Source organism: Astyanax mexicanus, chromosome 21 (genome assembly GCF_023375975.1).
Source record: "Astyanax mexicanus isolate ESR-SI-001 chromosome 21, AstMex3_surface, whole genome shotgun sequence".
NCBI classification, from domain to species: Eukaryota; Metazoa; Chordata; class Actinopteri; order Characiformes; family Acestrorhamphidae; genus Astyanax; species Astyanax mexicanus.
This window is the reverse complement of record NC_064428.1, coordinates 32,258,059-32,276,604: the sequence shown is the minus strand read 5'-3', so window position 1 is coordinate 32,276,604 and position 18,546 is coordinate 32,258,059. Positions and strand designations below refer to the sequence as shown.

The following is an 18,546-nucleotide window of genomic DNA, read 5'->3' as shown; positions in this document are numbered from 1 at the left end:
TTAAAATCTGGGTAAATAATGTCGGAAATTGTCCTAAATTTACTGTAAATTTGCTTTAGGTATTACATTTTCAGATGTAAACATCTAATCCGAAGAGAGAACTAAGATTAAGGAAGAGCTAGCTAACATGCTAACATTAGCAGCGAGCTAGCTAACATACTAACTTTAGCGATGAGCTAACTAACATACTAACTTTACCTAGCTAAAGTGAGCTAGCTAACGTTACCAAGGATAATACATTTCACACTTCTACTCAGTAATAAAACTTTTGCATCTGGACTGCAATTAAAAAACCAGGAGGATGAAGTGAGGTTTTTTTTAGGCTTTCTCGGTCACATGACATCGCAGCGTTCAGTAGCTCCTCCATTTCCACTCACTGTTGTGTTTTTACTTGGATCTCCGAAGAACGCTCGCCCAAAGTATAATTACGGTGCGCGGCAGTGGACAAATAACTATTTTATTAAATGCAAGGAGACGAAACTCAGAGATGTGGATCCGGACGGGACTAAAATTACCGGAGGACCACGAAAAGAGTTCAGAGAAAAACAGTAGATAATTCAGCCTGTAATTTTCTCTAAGAGGACGTCTGAGAAAAATACATGAATGGTCAATACGGATGAAAATAAAATTACAGAGGATAAAAAACCCCATAAAATAGAAAATTTAAATTACCCCAGGACCCCCTTAGAAACTAATCCCGTCCAAATAGGGCTTATAACAGCTTTAAATTAGGGCAATATCAACGTTAAAGCGTTAACGCACATGATTAATTAGTCCTATGCACTGATTTTGGATAACATACTGCTATGAACAAACGCTGTCTCTGCTGCTCCATGCTGTTTACACATTAAACACTAAACAACTGCACACTATATAGTTTATGCACTATATTTTCTGTCTTACTGATTTAAAAATGGAGAAACACAATAAAAAACACAGATCGTCTCTCAGCCTCCAGAAGCGTACAGAGTGTCACCGCACGGCTATTAAAAGCATTACGCAGTCCAGACACACTTCCCCATCGCCCCGCTGACGTAAACGCCAACTAGAGCATTATGAGTCCGCGGAGCCTCCAGCTCCTGACACACTTTCCCTCGGTCTAAAGGACTGAAACTCTGAGAGATTCTGCTGCTGGTTTGTTTCGGATGGTGTCCTCCAGCCAGACGTCCACAAATCTCCTGAGTGTGTTGTTCCTCCAGGGTCTGAGAGTCATTAGTGTAGCACTTATTCCTCCGCCTGCAAAGATAATAGCACAAGCAGAGCCCAGGCCACTCGTCCATCTCAGCGCAGTCAATGAACAAGCTACAGGAAACTGCTTTAGAAAATTGATTGTGGTTGTTTTACTATAATTGTTGTGTTAAATAGGATTTATTTAGTTTACTTTTTGGTTTTATTTAATGTAGCTAAAATGTTTTTTTTTTTTTAGGAATATACTGTATAATAATAATACACTTTATTTATGTATTTATAAAGCACTCGTTTTACCTCCACCTGTTAACTATTTTCATTTAGAGCATTTATTTGCAGAAAAAATAGTTTTAAAAGTTCCGAAATCAATATTTGGTGGAATAACCCTGGTTTTTAATCACAGTTGTTTTCATGCATCTTGGCATCATGTTCTCCTCCACCAGTCTTACTCACTGCTTTTGGATTTGAACTTTATGCCTTTACTCCTGGTACAATTTTTTTTTTCAATGCTGTATATAATGTATATGGTAATTTGGCTCTGTTTTCTATTGTAAGAGAACATTATCTGCTTTATCTGCATGCAAACTGCCAGCTAATTAATGATGATTCATCAAATATGCAAATCCTAAAAAAAATTCTGTAATAAAGAGTTTAATTAGAAACACATAGTCATGACAAGTCTAATAAATAGGGAAAATTGCAGATTAAATGTTTGTGGACACTCCTTCTAAGGTGTACATTCAGTGATTTTAAAGGTAACATATTTTGTAAACCTCAATATTTGCGTGCTTTTACCCCTATAAACACTCCAAAGCACAAAAAACATCCATCCATCTGTTTTAGTTGAATCAGTCGAGCCCACCAGAGCCCCACCCACTACATCAGTTAAAGAAACGCCATTTCAGTCTGCTGATTGAGAGTATCCAACATTATACAGCAGGATTAGCCAGCAGACTTTGTTTGAGGGAGGGATCTGTACCTACCATCCGTGACAGAGTTAAGTTAAGAACTAGCTTGTTCGTGTTTTGCCATTCAGCACAAGCTAATGCTGACATTTGGTCAAGACTCTTTGTAAACATGGGGCGTGGCCAGCAAAAGCTTATTTGCATAAAAAGTGACAGAGCCCGGCTCGTAAACGGCTCTTTCTGAAAGAGACTGAAACTGGCAAGGAGCAGAAAAACCTACAATGAACGTATTGACAAATTGGCTAATTCTAAGAAATGCCAGGCTATAGAGGGGTATAAAAAAAGGGAACCAAGAGTCTTGTTGCTGAATTGCAAACAAATTCTCACAGCAATGTTCCTTCAAAGTCTAGTAGAAAGCCTTTGACAGTAGAGACATTTACTTCCAACAAGAAGCAATGAATTAAGAGGTGTCCCCGTACTTTGGTCCATATAGTACTTTTGCATGTGCTCTATTACAGTATATGCATGTGTTTGCATGTCCTTTTTGTGTGTATTATTATGTATTAGTGTGTATTTCCTGTGTATTTCCTGTGTTTGTATGTGTTTTTTTAGAGCCTTCCTTGCATGCCTCCAGTCATACCTGCAGTGCTTGGACCCCGTACCAGACCCTGATCCCCGTCCACGCAGTGTTAGCCCTGTAGCTGCCCGTCCTTCTCTTACCCTCCTGCACTCTGGAGCAGAAAGGCCCACCTCCTCCCTCCCCCTGTCCGCTATAACCACACCCTCCCCAGGAGAAGGCAGTAATGTGAACAGTCTGGGTGCTGGAGGGCGTGGAAACAGTGTAATCCGACAGTCCTGCAGTACCTTAACTCCCTCAGAAGGAGCAAGCACTCACCAGCTCCTCCACAGCACTAGGGGGCGACCAAGAGCTTTACCTTTCTGCTGTTTCAAAGGGGGATCAATGTGAAGCTGTGACTGTGTAGCATTTAGCAGTTAGCATCTGCTTCTGGTATATAAAAATAAAAAGCTATATGAATGATAATGAAAACAAATTAATAAATAAAATGACTCTCTAGTGAGCTTTTGTTTACATTCCTACCCTGTCTCTCTCTTTTGAAATTTTTTCTGCCTGTTTTTGGGCTCCCTATCTCCTTATAAGGGCATTTTTTTCCTGGCCGTGTCCCAATTTACTAGCCATGGCAGCGGTAGTGTATTGGAACGTGTTTATTGATTTATTTTTCCCTCTTTTTTCTCTGGTTCACCTGCTTTGAGATCAACTGTTCTACAATTGGGTTCAACAACCCTCTGGGCTGGAGAGCTACTAGATACTTTACACTTGATTTTCAAAAAACACATTTTTTTTTTAGTAGCCGCCACGTAATAGCTTGGAAAATATCTGGCCCGTGACCAAACCTAATTGCTGACCCCCGGTTTAAGGCTTTTCCTTTTCTGTTAAACATGGTGGCGGGTCATTCTTGACCCTTAAACTCCAATTACAAAACAATGAAAGCAGAATGCAATGATTTGCAAATCTCATAGACCCATATTTTATTCCCAATAGAACATAGAACACATATCAGATGTTAAAAGTGAGACACTTTAATTTTATACAATTAGAACTTGATGGAAGCTACACGTCTCAAAAAAATTGGAACGGGGCAACAAAAGGCTTGATAAGAAGAAAGTAAAGAGCACTTATTGCACTTATTTCAGCTGATTTTTATTAGTACCACTTACTTTTTTCCAACCTTCTGTTACCTTTGTTACACCTTTTTTGAGATGTGTTTTGAATAAAACAAGGGTCTATGAGATTTGCAAAACATTACATTCTGTTTTTATTGACATTTATTTACCATTTTATTTTATCCCTTGTGTGGTGTTCGGGTCTGTGGGACCCGTTTTCATTTTTCATCAAATGATACTAAAAAAATTCAAACTCAAACTCATTGGCATTGGATCATTTTTTGTGAAAAACATATATCAAAACCCATTTTCGATAAGCACACATTGTACACCCCCCCCCCCCCCACACACACACACATTTATATTACATACAGTATGTTTGGCCAAGGGCTAATAAACATTGCTTTATTTGTAAATTTGAAACTAAACAAATTTTCTACTCATATCTTGAGTTTAATTCATTTTCTTTTACATTTTATTAAAAAAAGAGTAGCACTTTTAAAAGAAATGTAACATAAGAAAGGTAAAGGGCAAATATTAACCATGTAAGCTGTTTATATTGCTTGCAATTTAGGTGAAGCAAGCATGTGTAAAGCATTTTAATGTAGAATTGCTTAATTTTGCTGAATTAAATACAAGTAACAAAGTAAACGAGTAACAAAAATATGAACACCACACAAGGGTTAAACAGCATGTCTATATGATAAACACACAGACTTTTTTGATTGTTTTGTTGGTTTTCTATAAAAATAGACCAAAACGTAATCAAATTTAAATGGTGTCAGTGTGTTAAAGCTGATGTCCGTAACTTTAGGCATTTAGGGGATTTAGTGCCCTCTCTGGTGAGAATGGGTAATTGCACTGAGCATGCGGAAGAAGAATCATTTTAAACTGGGTGGGTGTGACGTGGTCTCCTTTAGGAGTGGATGAATCCGATTCCAGGTTATGTTCAGTCAGAGAGAGAGAGAGAGAGAGCTCAGTCAGAATCTTCACTCCTTCGTTTCTTTGGTTTTACTATGAGTGAATGAGCTACTGAGCTCTGAGATTCCTCTTCTGAAGTCTCCATTGCTCCACCAGCCGCTCGCGTTCAGTAAAACTGAGCCAGAGCCTCTTTTAGAGGCAGTACGTGTGGCCTAAGTACGTAAAGATGCAAAAAGCGACCTGACATGAATATATTAGGCTTAGCAGGATTGGTCGTTTCAGCACACTGGTACCATTAAACACAATATTTGATCCATATTCCTCTCCAATCAGAAATGCTTCCGCTTTCAGTTTTGAAACAAAATATTACGGACCACCCCTTTAATGATAATAAAAATACTTCATACAAGTCATGAAAACATTAAAGCCTCCAGATTCGGGCGTGTCTCAGGTGTCCTCCTCTCTGAGATTGTGTGATGGTGTATGATAACTGTAATCCTTGCCTCCTCCAGTCGGCAGGTGCGGTCGTCGGCGGGTCGCAGCATGCTGAAGAGCACCAGTGTGAGCGGTGAGATCAACACGTCGGAGCGGACGGACGGCAGCCAATCAGACACGGCTCTGGGCACGGTGAGCGGCGGGAGCAAGAAGCGGCGCGGCAGCCTCAACGCTCGCTTCGTCGCCATCGTGGGCAACAGACGCAGCAGGAGCACCTCCCAGATCAGCCCGACGGGTCAGTGATCACAGCTTCAGTGTCTTATAGCTTCCAGAAATTTAACATAAGAAATTCTTAGACATGCTTTTACAATCCACAGTTTGTTTCCAACACCCCTCGAACATAGCAAAAGCATCTTTTTAAATGCATTTCTCTAAAATAAACATTAAAAAGTTTTATATTCTATTATAATATTGTCTTAGGAAAGTTTAAATTACTTCAGATCCTCTCCAAGGCAATTGGAAAAAAACTAAGTAACAAAAATAATTAGGTAGCAACACCATACAAACTTTACAAATTTACTGTACTTGGAAAAGTATTCAACCCCCTTGAACTTCTTCACTTTTTGTCACCTTACAACCACAAATTTAAATGTATTTTTTTTTATTGTGAAGAGGAATAAAAATAATACATGGTTTTTCAAAGTTTTGTGAAGTGCAAAAGTATTCAGTGCCCCTTAATCATATATTTTTTTTTTTACTTTGAATCTAATAACATATTTTACTATTCGATGTACTGGTCAATCCCAGGCAGCTTTACTTATTTTTTTAAGGTTTTAAATCTAAAGATGGTTACAAAACTCATGTGAGATTTAAAAAGCCTATTTAAAAGCAAGGCCACTAAATCCTTTGATTTTCTCTCAAGAAAGTCTTTATATTAAAGAAATAGTTGGATGAATGTTCAAGTAATTGATATTTATAACAAAAATACACTCCTGTTAATCTCACTCATTCCTGTTACTAGAACTCACTCTTGTTACTGAAAAAAAATTATGTTACTGGCACTCATTCCTGTTACTTTTTATGTTTTGACTAACATAACTGAAAGTAATAAAAATAATTTTTTAGGATAGAATTAGCAAAAACATGAAAAATAGCTAAATAGCGGATATGATATTAGCATAAGGACAAAGAGTACATGATGATGAGTATGTGATTTTCCCCCCCCAAAAAAAAAATATATATATATATATATTGTGGTAGGCCCCTGGGGTAGGGGGCGTGACCACTGTGACCCGGAAGGAGGAAGCACACAGAGATACACAGACACGGGGATTAAATTAATTCAAAACGTACCTTTATTTTCGAAAATGCCCTCCACCACACCCAAAAACAAACTTAAATAAGCATAACTCGGCCCAATGGGGCTCTAGAGTCTATATAAATCACTGAGTGGTCGTTTAAAGGTCCGTGCGGCCTCGGCTCACTCCTCCCAAGTCCAAGTCTCTCTCGAGTGTGAGCTGAGGCAGAGTTTTTATGCCTGTCCCAGCTGGCGGCTTAATCAGTCCTGAATGCACACCGGCTGGGACAGACATGGCTGTGAGTTCCGGCGTGGGGCGGACCCACGGTTCCCCCGCCTCCTCACGCCACAATATATATATATATATTTACTAAGAATTCATTTAGGTAACAGGAATGAGTGTTGAGATTGACCTTCTCAGTTATAGTTACTATATAATAAGATCAAATATACAGAAACAATAATGAGGGAACTTTTTGGAAATTTTGGTCTTCCCATGATCTTCAGAAGAACCAGCTGATGTCACTTCCTGTTGTAGAATTTTTTCAGTGTTCTAAGTAGTTTTTATTAATGTTTTTATTAACATATCTCACTTTTGCAATTAGGTCAACTTACAAGCACTGTGCTTTATAATAAAACAAATTAAAGTTATTTTGTGTGCACATTTGTGTGCAACAGAAATGGCACCCATTTGATGGAAAGGCCCTTAAACTACATTTTGGGGCCTAAATCCTCACCTTCTAATCTAACATCCTGTAATACAATCCATGCCTAACTTTGCTCACATGTTCATGACTTATGGCAAGTCTTAATATGATAATCACAAGAAATAAAGAAAACACCAGAATATAAGAAGACTTTAGAACACCAGTGTTCTTTTTAATAAAAGCACTTGTGGCTATTTTCCAGCCTTTTTAAAGTGAGAGGTGACTCTGCAGTATTCAGCATCAGTAGTCTGTATGAGGGGCGGGGTCGGGGGGTTGGAGGGTGAGGTACGGAGGGCTGGTGCTTGCACTGCTGCTGCTGCTGTTGCTCTTGTTCTCTTTGAAGCCGACATAAAAGCACATTAGGGAACTCTGAGGCCTGGAGCGAGACTCCGCTCTGCACTCCGCTGCCTGTTCGAGCACAGCGAGTCCGGCCGAGGAGATTGAGCTTTTGTTTCTGGAGAGCACAGAAGCAGCCGTTAGCTCTTCTCTGCAGATTTATCAGCACAAACACAGAGAGATTACACTCAAATTACGATTATCCTCAAAGAAACTGTTGCAAAAATACAGGAGTTGCACTCAGAAAGAAGTGTAGAGGTTCCTAATGTAAGTCCTGCGGTAATTAATCCATCCTGTTCAGCTCCAGTATTCAATATTCTCACACAGTACAATGCTGAAGATTTTGCATTGTTTCAATATTATGTTTATTTCCTATGTTTGGAATGTTATTTCCTGTGTTTATTTTTTGGCAGTGTGGTCAGTGTACCAAGTCCTGCTGAAAAATGAAATGTATCTTCATAAAAGTTGTCAGCAGCAGAGGGAAGAAGCATAAAGTGCTGTAAGATTTTGTGGGAAAACAAAACTGCACTGACTTTAGACTTGATAATAAAACACAGTGGATCAACACCAGCAGATCACATGTCTCTCCAAACAAACCATCACTGATTGGTGGAAACTTCACACTAGACCTCAAGCAGTTTTGGACTGTGTGTCTCTCCACTCTTCCTCCAGACTCTGCTCCTCTGATTTACTAATGAAATGTAAAATTTACTCAGGGGTCAGAAATTCATGTTTTTTCCCTCTGCTGACAACTTCTACGGAGGTGGGGGTTTCATTTTCCAGCATTTTTTTTTCTAGTACATTTGATAACTAATCTATAACTTCTCTTATATGGCAAATACAGTATTTCTAATACAATGGCCAATATGTTTAGATACAAAGTGATCTTTTCATATCACTAAATGGGTGTAGGAGTCACTTAAGGTCCTGTAAACCTCAGTAAACTCTGTCCCGGCTGCTGTATTTACTGGCTGTCCCGTGCGTCTGTCTCCAGAGGCATCTAATAAGAAGTCTAAAGGAGGCGGGACGACCATCCAGCGGAGTCAGGAGACGGGCATGGCCGTGGAGCTGCAGCGCAACATGAGCCGGCAGCCCAGCCGCGAGTCCAACAACGGCAGCATGACCAGCTACAACTCCGAGGGAAGGTGAGGGAACTTTATTTTATACTTTATTTCATTCATTTTACTTTAATTTCCACACTTCAGAATGAATAAAATACTTATTAACCCTCCTACTATCCTCAAACCTCCAGAAAATGATTATAATTACATTTAAACATAATTTATGTTTATTTAATGAATTATCAGTGGTTCTGACATTAGTATAACGTTATATTAGTATAATATAAGTATTATAAGCATTGTGTTGTTAGGTCAGGGGCTAAAGTGAAGTGACATTTAGAGAAAAATTAAAAACTGAATTTTTACCACACAAATATGTGCAAAACTTTTAAAGATATTGAAAGTGAAACATTTGAAACATTTTATTTTGTACTTCTTGTCTTGTTTTCATCAAATTAAGAAAAGACATTGAATTTTTCAGAGACTTTATACATTGAATGGGGTCAAAATGAGCCCAAAGACAATAGGAGGGTTAAAAAGCTAAAACTTTATTTTGACGGTCTATTAAAGATGCCTCATCGATGTTCAAATAACATTCAAATAAAATCCAATCTCTATTAAATGTAAGTTAACTCATAGTTAAATGTTAAATTATTCTCTATAGAACCTATTTCTAAACATAACCCTAATCTTAAGATCAACCTCAACATTAAATCTAACCCTAAACCTAACTCTAAAATGTAATATTTGAGTTTTAGAGTTACATTCAATAGAGAATCATTTACTTTCACCTTGAAGTTCAGTTCAGCTTTTAACCAACATACAATTGAAGTGATACTCTTACTTACTTTTATAACTACATAACATATCAGTTTCATTGTAATTACACAGTAATTACTGGTAGTTACAGGACTATTCATACTGGTAACTGAACAATTTATCCCCAAATTAAGTATTCATTTGTAATTGGTGTTATTTATAATGTTTTATTCACTAAATAATTCATACTGGAACTGGATAACTAATAGTAGTTACAGTAAGGATTCTAGTAGTAACTTAATAATTCATACTGGAACTGGATAACTAATAGTAGTTACAGTAAGGATTCTAGTAGTAACTTAATAATTCATACTGGAACTGGGTAACTAATAGTAGTCACAGAAAGGATTCTAGTAGTAACTTAATAATTCATACTGGAACTGGGTAACTAATAGTAGTTACAGAAAGGTTTCTAGTAGTAACTTAATAATTCATACTGGAACTGGGTAACTAATAGTAGTCACAGAAAGGATTCTAGTAGTAACTTAATAATTCATACTGGAACTGGGTAACTAATAGTAGTTACAGAAAGGATTCTAGTAGTAACTTAATAATTCATACTGGAACTGGGTAACTAATAGTAGTCACAGAAAGGATTCTAGTAGTAACTTAATAATTCATACTGGAACTGGGTAACTAATAGTAGTTACAGAAAGGATTCTAGTAGTAACTTAATAATTCATACTGGAACTGGGTAACTAATAGTAGTCACAGAAAGGATTCTAGTAGTAACTTAATAATTCATACTGGAACTGGGTAACTAATAGTAGTTACAGAAAGGATTCTAGTAGTAACTTAATAATTCATACTGGAACTGGGTAACTAATAGTAGTTACAGAAAGGATTCTAGTAGTTACTAAATAATTCATACTGGTTGATGATTCAAATATAGTAGTTATGTGAAGAAATTATAGTTTTTTTAACATTTCATGAGTTTAACATACCCTTACTTACTTTTATAACTACATAATATATTTATTAAATTGTAATTACACAATTGTAGTTACAGAACTATTCATACTGGTTACTGAACAATTCATCCCTAACTTAAGTTTTTATTTGTAATTTGCATTGTTTTAGTTACTAAATAATTCAGACTGTAACTGGGTAACTAATAGTAGTTACAGAAAGGATTCTAGTAGTTATTAAATAATTCATACTGGTTGATTATTCATTTATAGTAGTTATATGAAAACAATGTAGTTACAGAATATTTTTTTTTGTAAAGCACTTGCTAAAGAATTCATAGTGGTTAGCTAATTAATTAATTAATTGTAGTAGTTAAAATAAAATCCATTAGTTGCATACAGAACATTTAATAGGAATTATTTAACAATTCATACTGGTTACTGAATCATTTCTAGTTGCAAAAAAGTTTCTAGTACTTGCTAAAAAGTTAAATCAGTGACAAAAATCACTGGCTAATCTAAAATTCATACTGGTTATTGACTAATTTATAACCTTTATTTTATTTCATACTGTATACTTAGTATAATTTTGAAACGTTACCAAATAGGTTATAGTATGTTATATTAGATATTAGATTGAAAAAGTAATAATAGTTAATAATTCATACTGGTCATTGAATAATTTATACTCATTACTGAACTAATTTTCTGGGTAGTTTTAACTGATTAATTGATGCAGGTTTTTGAAGTAGTTACAGTGGCTAATGAATACTTAATAGTAGATAGAACAGGATAATTCATACTGGTAAATGAATGAATCATAATAATTATCGGATAATCTCTAGTAGCTACTGAACCATGTTTAAGCAGTTACTGAATAAGTCATAGTAGTAACTTAATAATTCACACTGGTTATTAAACCATTTATTGTAGTTAATTAATATTTCGTAGTAATGATTAAATAATTCATACTGGTCTTTAAATAATGTATACTCGTTACTGAACAAAGATTCTAGTAGTTAGAATTAATTGATACTGGTTATTGAAGTAATTACAGTGGTTAATGAATAATCAATAGTAGTTACTAAATGTTTCATAGTATAATTGACTAGAGTAATTCATACTGGTAAATTAATGAATCATAATAATTATTATTGGATAATCTCTAGTAGCTACTGAACCATGGTTAAGTAGTAACTGAATAATTAATACTGGTTTTAAATATACATAGTTAATAAATATTTTATAGTAATGTTTAAATAATTCATACTGGTCATTGAATAATTTATACTCGTTACTGAACAGATTTTCTGGGTAGTTTTAACTGATTAATTGATGCTGGTTTTTGAAGTAGTTACAGTGGCTAATGAATAATTAATAGTAGATAGAACAGGATAATTCATACTGGTAAATGAATAAATCATAGAAATTATCGGATAATCTCAAGTAGCCACCGAACCATGTTCGAGTAGTTACTGAATAATTCATACTGGTTATTGAAAGATTTATTGCAGTAATTCGATAATTTTTACTGGTTCCAGGTCAATGTATAGTCGATACAATAGAAAATTCTGAATACGTCACCATACTGTATTTACTAAATAATTCATACTGGTTATTAAATAGTTGTGTTTTTTTTATGTAGAAGCTGAATATTTAATAGTATTTTTCCAAAATAATACATACTGGAACATGTAGAATTAAATATATTTTAAGTGCATTATATACTCATTTTTAGCGTCTGTCTGGTTTTGTAGTTTTGAGAACTTCTCCAGACTTTAATTCTAAATGTGAACTCAGTCTCAGGCTGGCTGTACAATAAATACTAATCAAATATTATAAATAAAGCATGTGTTTGTTTTGTACGCATCATGTCGTCTGTTGAACACTCTAAGTTTAGCTGTTTCTGTACAGAAATAGCCTCGGCATCCTCAACGGGAGGCGGTGTGAGTTACCGCGGCAACCGAGCCGTCAGTCAAACGTGTGCATTGTGGCTAAACAGAGCCTATAAAATGTCTGACCAATTTTCTTTGACATTTGTTTAATTACGGTGGAGCTGCTCGGCTCCCGTCGTCCTTTTTAGCTGCAGCTGCTGAGACTGGAGAAAACGGCAGAGAGAGAGAATAGAGAGAAAAGAGAGAAAGCCAGCATTACGATTATATAACATACATATATAACATACAGCTCTGGAAAAAAGTTAAGAGAGCACTTCAGTTTCTGAATCAGTTTTTCTAATTTTGCTATTTATAGGTTTATGTTTGAGTAAAATTAACATTGTTGTTTTATTCTATAAACTACAGACAACATTTCTCCCAAATTCCAAATAGAAATATCGTCATTTAGAGCATTTATTTGCAGAAAATGAGAAATGTCTGAAATAACAAAAAAAAAAGATGCAGAGCTTTCAGACCTCAAATAATGCAAAGAAAACAAGTTCATATTCATAAAGTTTTAAGAGTTCAGAAATCAATATTTGGTGGAATAACCCTGGTTTTTAATCACAGTTTTCATGCATCTTGGCATCATGTTCTCCTCCACCAGTCTTACACACTGCTTTTGGTTAACTTTATGCCTTTACTCCTGGTGCAGAAATTCAGTCTCTTATTTTTTTCCAGAGCTGAATAAGTATATTTAAACATATCTAAACACAATATCGACACATTTTAGGAATAACTACTATATCTGACTATAAGCTTTGCTTTTAAGGAGCAATATTTAACATTTGTACCACAAAGTAACATTTAAAATCGTTTCCGTTTTTGATGCTCTACTGACCTTTAATATGGAAAATAAAACCTCAGCAAGTTCATTGCAATATGTAACTTTGTGGAAACCAGCAGGACAATAAACATATGAACTATGTAATAGCATTTTAGTGTAGAGCAATATTAACAATATTACTCTACCACACCAGTCTACATAGAGTAGTTCTTTCCCTTGATGCTGCTTTTGTATCTCTCAGCTTGTCCAGAAATGCATGTGTAAAGCGTGCTCTTCTTGAGTGGTAGCTCAATGAATGAATTAATCAATTAATCAACCTTTATTTTCACTAGGGAATACATCGAGGGTGACCCTTATTTACAATGTTGCTGAGAATTAATGGTAAAAAAGGGGTTAAAAACATTTAATAAGAAATGAGAAAAAATAGGGAATAAAATAGTAAAAATAATAAATAAAAGAAATACTAAATTTAAATCAACATTTAATATAGATTAATACAAATTTAAGAGACCATAAAAACAAATTGACACAAAAAGTAAAGAAAAGATGATAGTAAAAGTAAAGTAAAATTGAAGTGAAATAATAAAGAGAAATAATAAAATGAGTAATAATGAACTAAGAATATAAGAATCAAAATATAAAACATTAAAATAAAAATATAAAAACAGTGTAATTCTGTGAGAACTTACAGATGCTGCTTTTGAATCTTTCAGCTTGTCCAGAAATGCATGTGTAAAGCGTGTCCTTCTGAAGTGATAGCTCACAGTGTGAGTCTGAGTGAAATTAAAGATGCTGCTTTTGAATCTTTCAGCTTGTCCAGAAATGCATGTGTAAAGCGTGTCCTTCTGAAGTGATAGCTCACAGTGTGAGTCTGAGTGAAATTAAAGATGCTGCTTTTGCATCTTTCAGCTTGTCCAGAAATGCATGTGTAAAGCGTGTCCTTCTGAAGTGATAGCTCACAGTGTGAGTCTGAGTGAAATTGCAGATGCTGCTTTTGTATCTCTCAGCTTGTCCAGAAATGCATGTGTAAAGCGTGTCCTTCTTGAGTGGTAGCTCACAGTCTGAGTCCGATTAAAATTGAAGATGCTGCTTCTATATCTCTCAGCTTTTCAAGAAATGCATGTGTAAAGCGTGTCCTTCTTTACTAATAGCTCACAGTGTGAATCCAAGCGAAATTGCAGATGCTGCTTCTGTATCTTTCAGCTTGTCCAGAAATGCATGTGCAAAGCGTGTCCTTCTTGAGTGGTAGCTCTTGAATTCTAGTGAAATTGCCCTCCACAATTGTAGGAGCCACTGAAAAGTAGAAAAGACCAAACTTATCAGTTGTGGTCAGAAGCTGGGCAAAGAGGCTCATTCTTACACAATATTGCAGTTAAAATATTCATAATATGGATTTGATCTGATGTAAAAACTGTTTTCTTGTTTTTTTTCTCCAGTCCGATCTTCCCGGCCGTGAGGGTGGAGACTCAGTTCAGCGACTTCTTAGACGGGCTGGGTCCTGCACAGCTGGTTGGCCGACAAACCTTAGCCACGCCTTCTATTGGTCAGTTAAATCTTCAGATTCTTTTATTCCACTGTGCATAGAGAACGTTTCTGAACATCACCCTCATGCTCTTTATCTTTCTGTCTCTGTTTCTTCACGTTGGATGAACGCTGCCCCCACGCTGTGCAGGGGACATCCAGATCGGCATGGTGAATAAGAAGGGTCAGCTGGAGGTGGAGGTGATCCGAGCCCGGGGCCTGATCCAAAAACCAGGATCCAAATCACTCCCTGGTCAGTCTTTCAGTCATTCATTCAGTCAGTCTTCCACCTCTCTCTCTCTTTCTCTTTCTCTCTCTCTCTCTCATCATAAGATGTCGAACATCGTTACACTTTCTAAACACTGAGACTTTTAACATTCATTACCTGATACAGATATAACTAGCTACAGCATTGTAGCTCTAAAGTTCAGCAACCTAGCTGCTGCTGCTGCTTAACTATTAAACTTTATGGCTTTATTGTATATCTTCAGAAAGGGGGCAGGTAGTGCAGCAATGAATCATTATTGTTCAACCCTTAACTCTTTCAGACCTGAATTATCTCGAGTGACTGGGAAAAATGTAAAATTACTTTTGGACTTTTTGTTTTCTGTAATGCACAGAAAATAAGACTGTTCTACTATAAAATCTATATATAGAAATAGAAAATACTCAAATATGGTGTACTTCACCAGGAGTTACAATGTTATTACATTGATTTTTAATGTGTAACAAAACAAAAAAAAGTTTTTAGAGGCACTTATTATAAGGTTTATTTTTTAACCTTAATTTTTATTATTTAGGAAGAATAAAATGTTAATTAAATGAACTTAATAAATGTACTGTATGTGATTTTCTTTCAGCTCCTTATGTTAAGGTGTACCTGCTGGATAACGGGGCGTACGTAGCCAAAAAGAAAACGAAGATTGCACGAAAAACGCTGGAGCCTCTGTACCAGCAGACTCTTCAGTTCGAGGAGAGCCCACAGGGTAAAGTGTTACAGGTGAGGAGTGGGGCTTCTTCTCTAATTTTCACTAAATCTAATTATGAATAAAAAGCTTAAAACAAATATCACAATTTAATATCCAGTTTAATACAACATGTTAAAAAAGTATATGGCTCAACTGATGCATTATTGCTGAGTAGCATCGCAGTGCGTTCGGCGGTTCTGATACATCAGCTCACAGATGCTTTGTGCTGATCCACATCATCCTGGAGTGATGAGGGGAAAGAGCGCCATCTACTGTACCCACCCAGAGAGAGAGAAAGGCCAATTGTGCTCTCTCAGGGCTCCGACAGCTGATGGCAAGCTGCATGACCGGGATTCGAACCAGCGAACTCCTGATCATAGTGGAAGCGCTTTAGACCGCTAGACCACCCAGAGCCCTTATTCTACGCTGTAACATTCATCTTAGTTAGATAGTTTTTGCAACAATATGAGTTAGAACATTACTCAAATAGGGAGAATAGAGCCTCAATTGTTAGCATGCTGCTTATTACACTGTGCATCTGTGCAAGAAAGGCAGCAGGACAGTGCTCACATGACATGCGTAATGGCATATTAGTGATATATATAGAGTCTTGTAATATTACTCTACCACGTCAGTCCAGGTGCAGTACTTCTTTGCCTTAAGATGCTGCTATTGTATCTTTCAGCTTGTCCAGAAATGCATGTGTAAAACGTGTCCTGCTTTAACACTGCTTGTGGGTTGCCTTTAGGCTTATTTGCTATTATATAATCAATACAAGATTTTTTACAAGCCCAATTTAAAGGTTCTAAAGACTCACAGTATCTTCAAGTAGTTTTCCAAGAACTAAAAGAGGTTCTTCTACGGTTTTGCTTGAATAAACCTTTTGTAGCACCTTTTAAAAGCACTTTTAAAGCATTTTTAAAGCATCGGTCAAATACTGGAAATGTTGATTCAATAGTATAACATTTTTTTGGTCGTCTCTTGATTGTAAGGTGATCGTCTGGGGAGACTACGGAAGAATGGACCACAAATCCTTCATGGGAGTAGCACAAATCCTATTGGAGGAGCTGGACCTGGCCAGCAACGTGATTGGCTGGTACAAACTGTTTCCGCCCTCCTCCTTAGTAGACCCCACTCTGGCCTCGCTCACTCGACGGGCTTCCCAGTCGTCTCTGGACAGTTCCTCCACGCCTGCAGCGGCTCGGTCGTAGTGGGCGGAGTTACGAAGAAGCTACGAAGAAGCTACTACAGAGCTAGGAATCTGCGAGGCTCTGAAGCACACTGCATATATATATATATATATACATATATACAACCAGAAAGAGAGAAAGAAAGAGCAAGAAAGAGAAAAAGAACGAGAGACACCCAACAAGGACAACAATCAGAGGCTGACCGACAAAAAAAATGCGATGAATTAAAAAAAAAACACACAAAAAACACAAAGCTTTGATGAAATCTGACAATCACTCCTGTCGCTTAACGTTTGGGTTCGTACTGTTTTTATTTTATATTTTTCTCTTCTCTTCTGTGAAAAACGAAACGAGACATTGCGTACAAATTCTGTGATGCGATTTTGTTTGTCTACGACAAAGTAGACAAATAGTCTGTTTTTTTGTCTGTCTTTCGTTTGCTTTTATTTTATTTTGTTTTTTTCTCATCGTTTGTCACAACAGAAACGAATTAGGGCTGCTGATCTACGGTTCTACATGGGAAGCACTAATTTTAACGTGACTCTGAGAAGAATTCAGCGCTATTGAAAGCAAGCAGGGTGATTTTCACTTTAGTCCGTGTTAACGAAATGTACGTTAGTTACTTTAGCTAGTTTTTAATAATAATAATAAAATAATTAATAACAGAGCATCAGAATGTATCGACCCAAGGAAAAAAAAAAAAAATACAACCCACAAAGACGACCTCCGACCAAGGGATTGTTGGGTTTCCGTAGAGACCCACTTTAAATCCGGCGAAAGGAAGGAAAGCGTAGAAAATATCGTAGAAAAAAAAAGACGTTAAAGTTTAAAAAGTGGGCCGCCCCCTTTTTATGGAGGTCGTTCAGGCGTGCAGGGCCTTTCTTGGTGCCTAAACCTTGAGGACCCCGAGCTGTGGTCCATCTTTTTTCCTGACGAAAGTACCTGTTTTTTCAGTATGTTTACCATGACCGACGGAGGCCGCCGCGTCCTCAAAAACGTGTCCTCCGTTCTTATTGGTTCAGCGGATTCTTTTCATACCTCTGGCACACAGATTTTTACGAGGTTTGTGTCGTCTAATGTACTGTATGCATGGTGAAAATGATGCAGAGAATAAGAAAAAAAAAATACACACTTAAAAATAAAACAAAGACTGGAAGAAGAGTGTCTGCAGATAAGACACATTTTTGATCATGAAATGAATTTTTTTCTCTCCGTTTTTCTTTCAGTTTCACCTAACTACGGTTTTCACGTGATTCAATAGCGTTTTTCTATCAAGCTGCCATGATTAGTGCATTAGTGCATCAAATGAGTCATAAATTAATCAATCAATCATACACAGTACTGTCACATCACTTTACTTCACTTTGCTTTACTTTACTTTACTCTACAACCTTTTTCTGTGCTATCCCTGCTAGCACACTGTGCTAGCATCCGCGCTAGCAATATTCGCTAGCATCCATGCTAGTAAAGAAGCCTCGGTTGCAGCTTTTGTTTCAGTCTAAAAAAGATCACAAGCCATTGGCCAAAGACTCCAGCTTGACTAAAATTTGCTCACATTTCTAATGATTGAAAGATTAAAGAAAGGAGAAAGGTGGAGGGGAACCAGCACAATGTGGCACTGGCACTCATGCTACGCTAATTGTTTTAAGTAAATTTAATTTCAGATGAATTTAAGTAACTTCAACTCGGTTTCAAGACTTAAATGTTACATAGAGTAAATAAGTGAACTGAACTTCAGTCAATCCTTTCTTTTAGTAAACTTTACTTCATTTATTTTTACTGAATCAATCCTTTCTTTTAGTAAACTTTACTTCATTTCTGCATACAATATTACCTAATTACAATTACTATAATTTATAATACATAATATATTATAATTTATTTTT

The 18,546-nt window shown here is 36.4% G+C and overlaps 1 protein-coding gene across 21 annotated transcripts in view; it reads left to right on the top strand.

The window, feature by feature from the left end:
* rims1b (regulating synaptic membrane exocytosis 1b) overlaps positions 1 to 17,846 on the top strand; it is a 120,746-nt gene extending 102,900 nt beyond the window's left edge. For 19 of the 21 annotated variants that reach the window (XM_049469682.1, XM_049469679.1, XM_049469683.1 and 16 more), the window contains 6 exons: positions 5,210 to 5,427; positions 8,467 to 8,617; positions 14,418 to 14,524; positions 14,654 to 14,755; positions 15,363 to 15,502; positions 16,463 to 17,846. In XM_049469682.1, the coding sequence (XP_049325639.1) occupies positions 5,210 to 5,427; positions 8,467 to 8,617; positions 14,418 to 14,524; positions 14,654 to 14,755; positions 15,363 to 15,502; positions 16,463 to 16,681 (937 nt within the window). In that variant the 3' untranslated portion in view covers positions 16,682 to 17,846. Of the gene's footprint in view, positions 1 to 2,705; positions 3,192 to 5,209; positions 5,428 to 8,466; positions 8,618 to 14,417; positions 14,525 to 14,653; positions 14,756 to 15,362; positions 15,503 to 16,462 lie in introns of those variants that run through there. The other 2 variants (XM_049469696.1, XM_049469697.1) reach the window with 1 other exon arrangement.
* Positions 17,847 to 18,546: the final 700 nt, after the last annotated feature.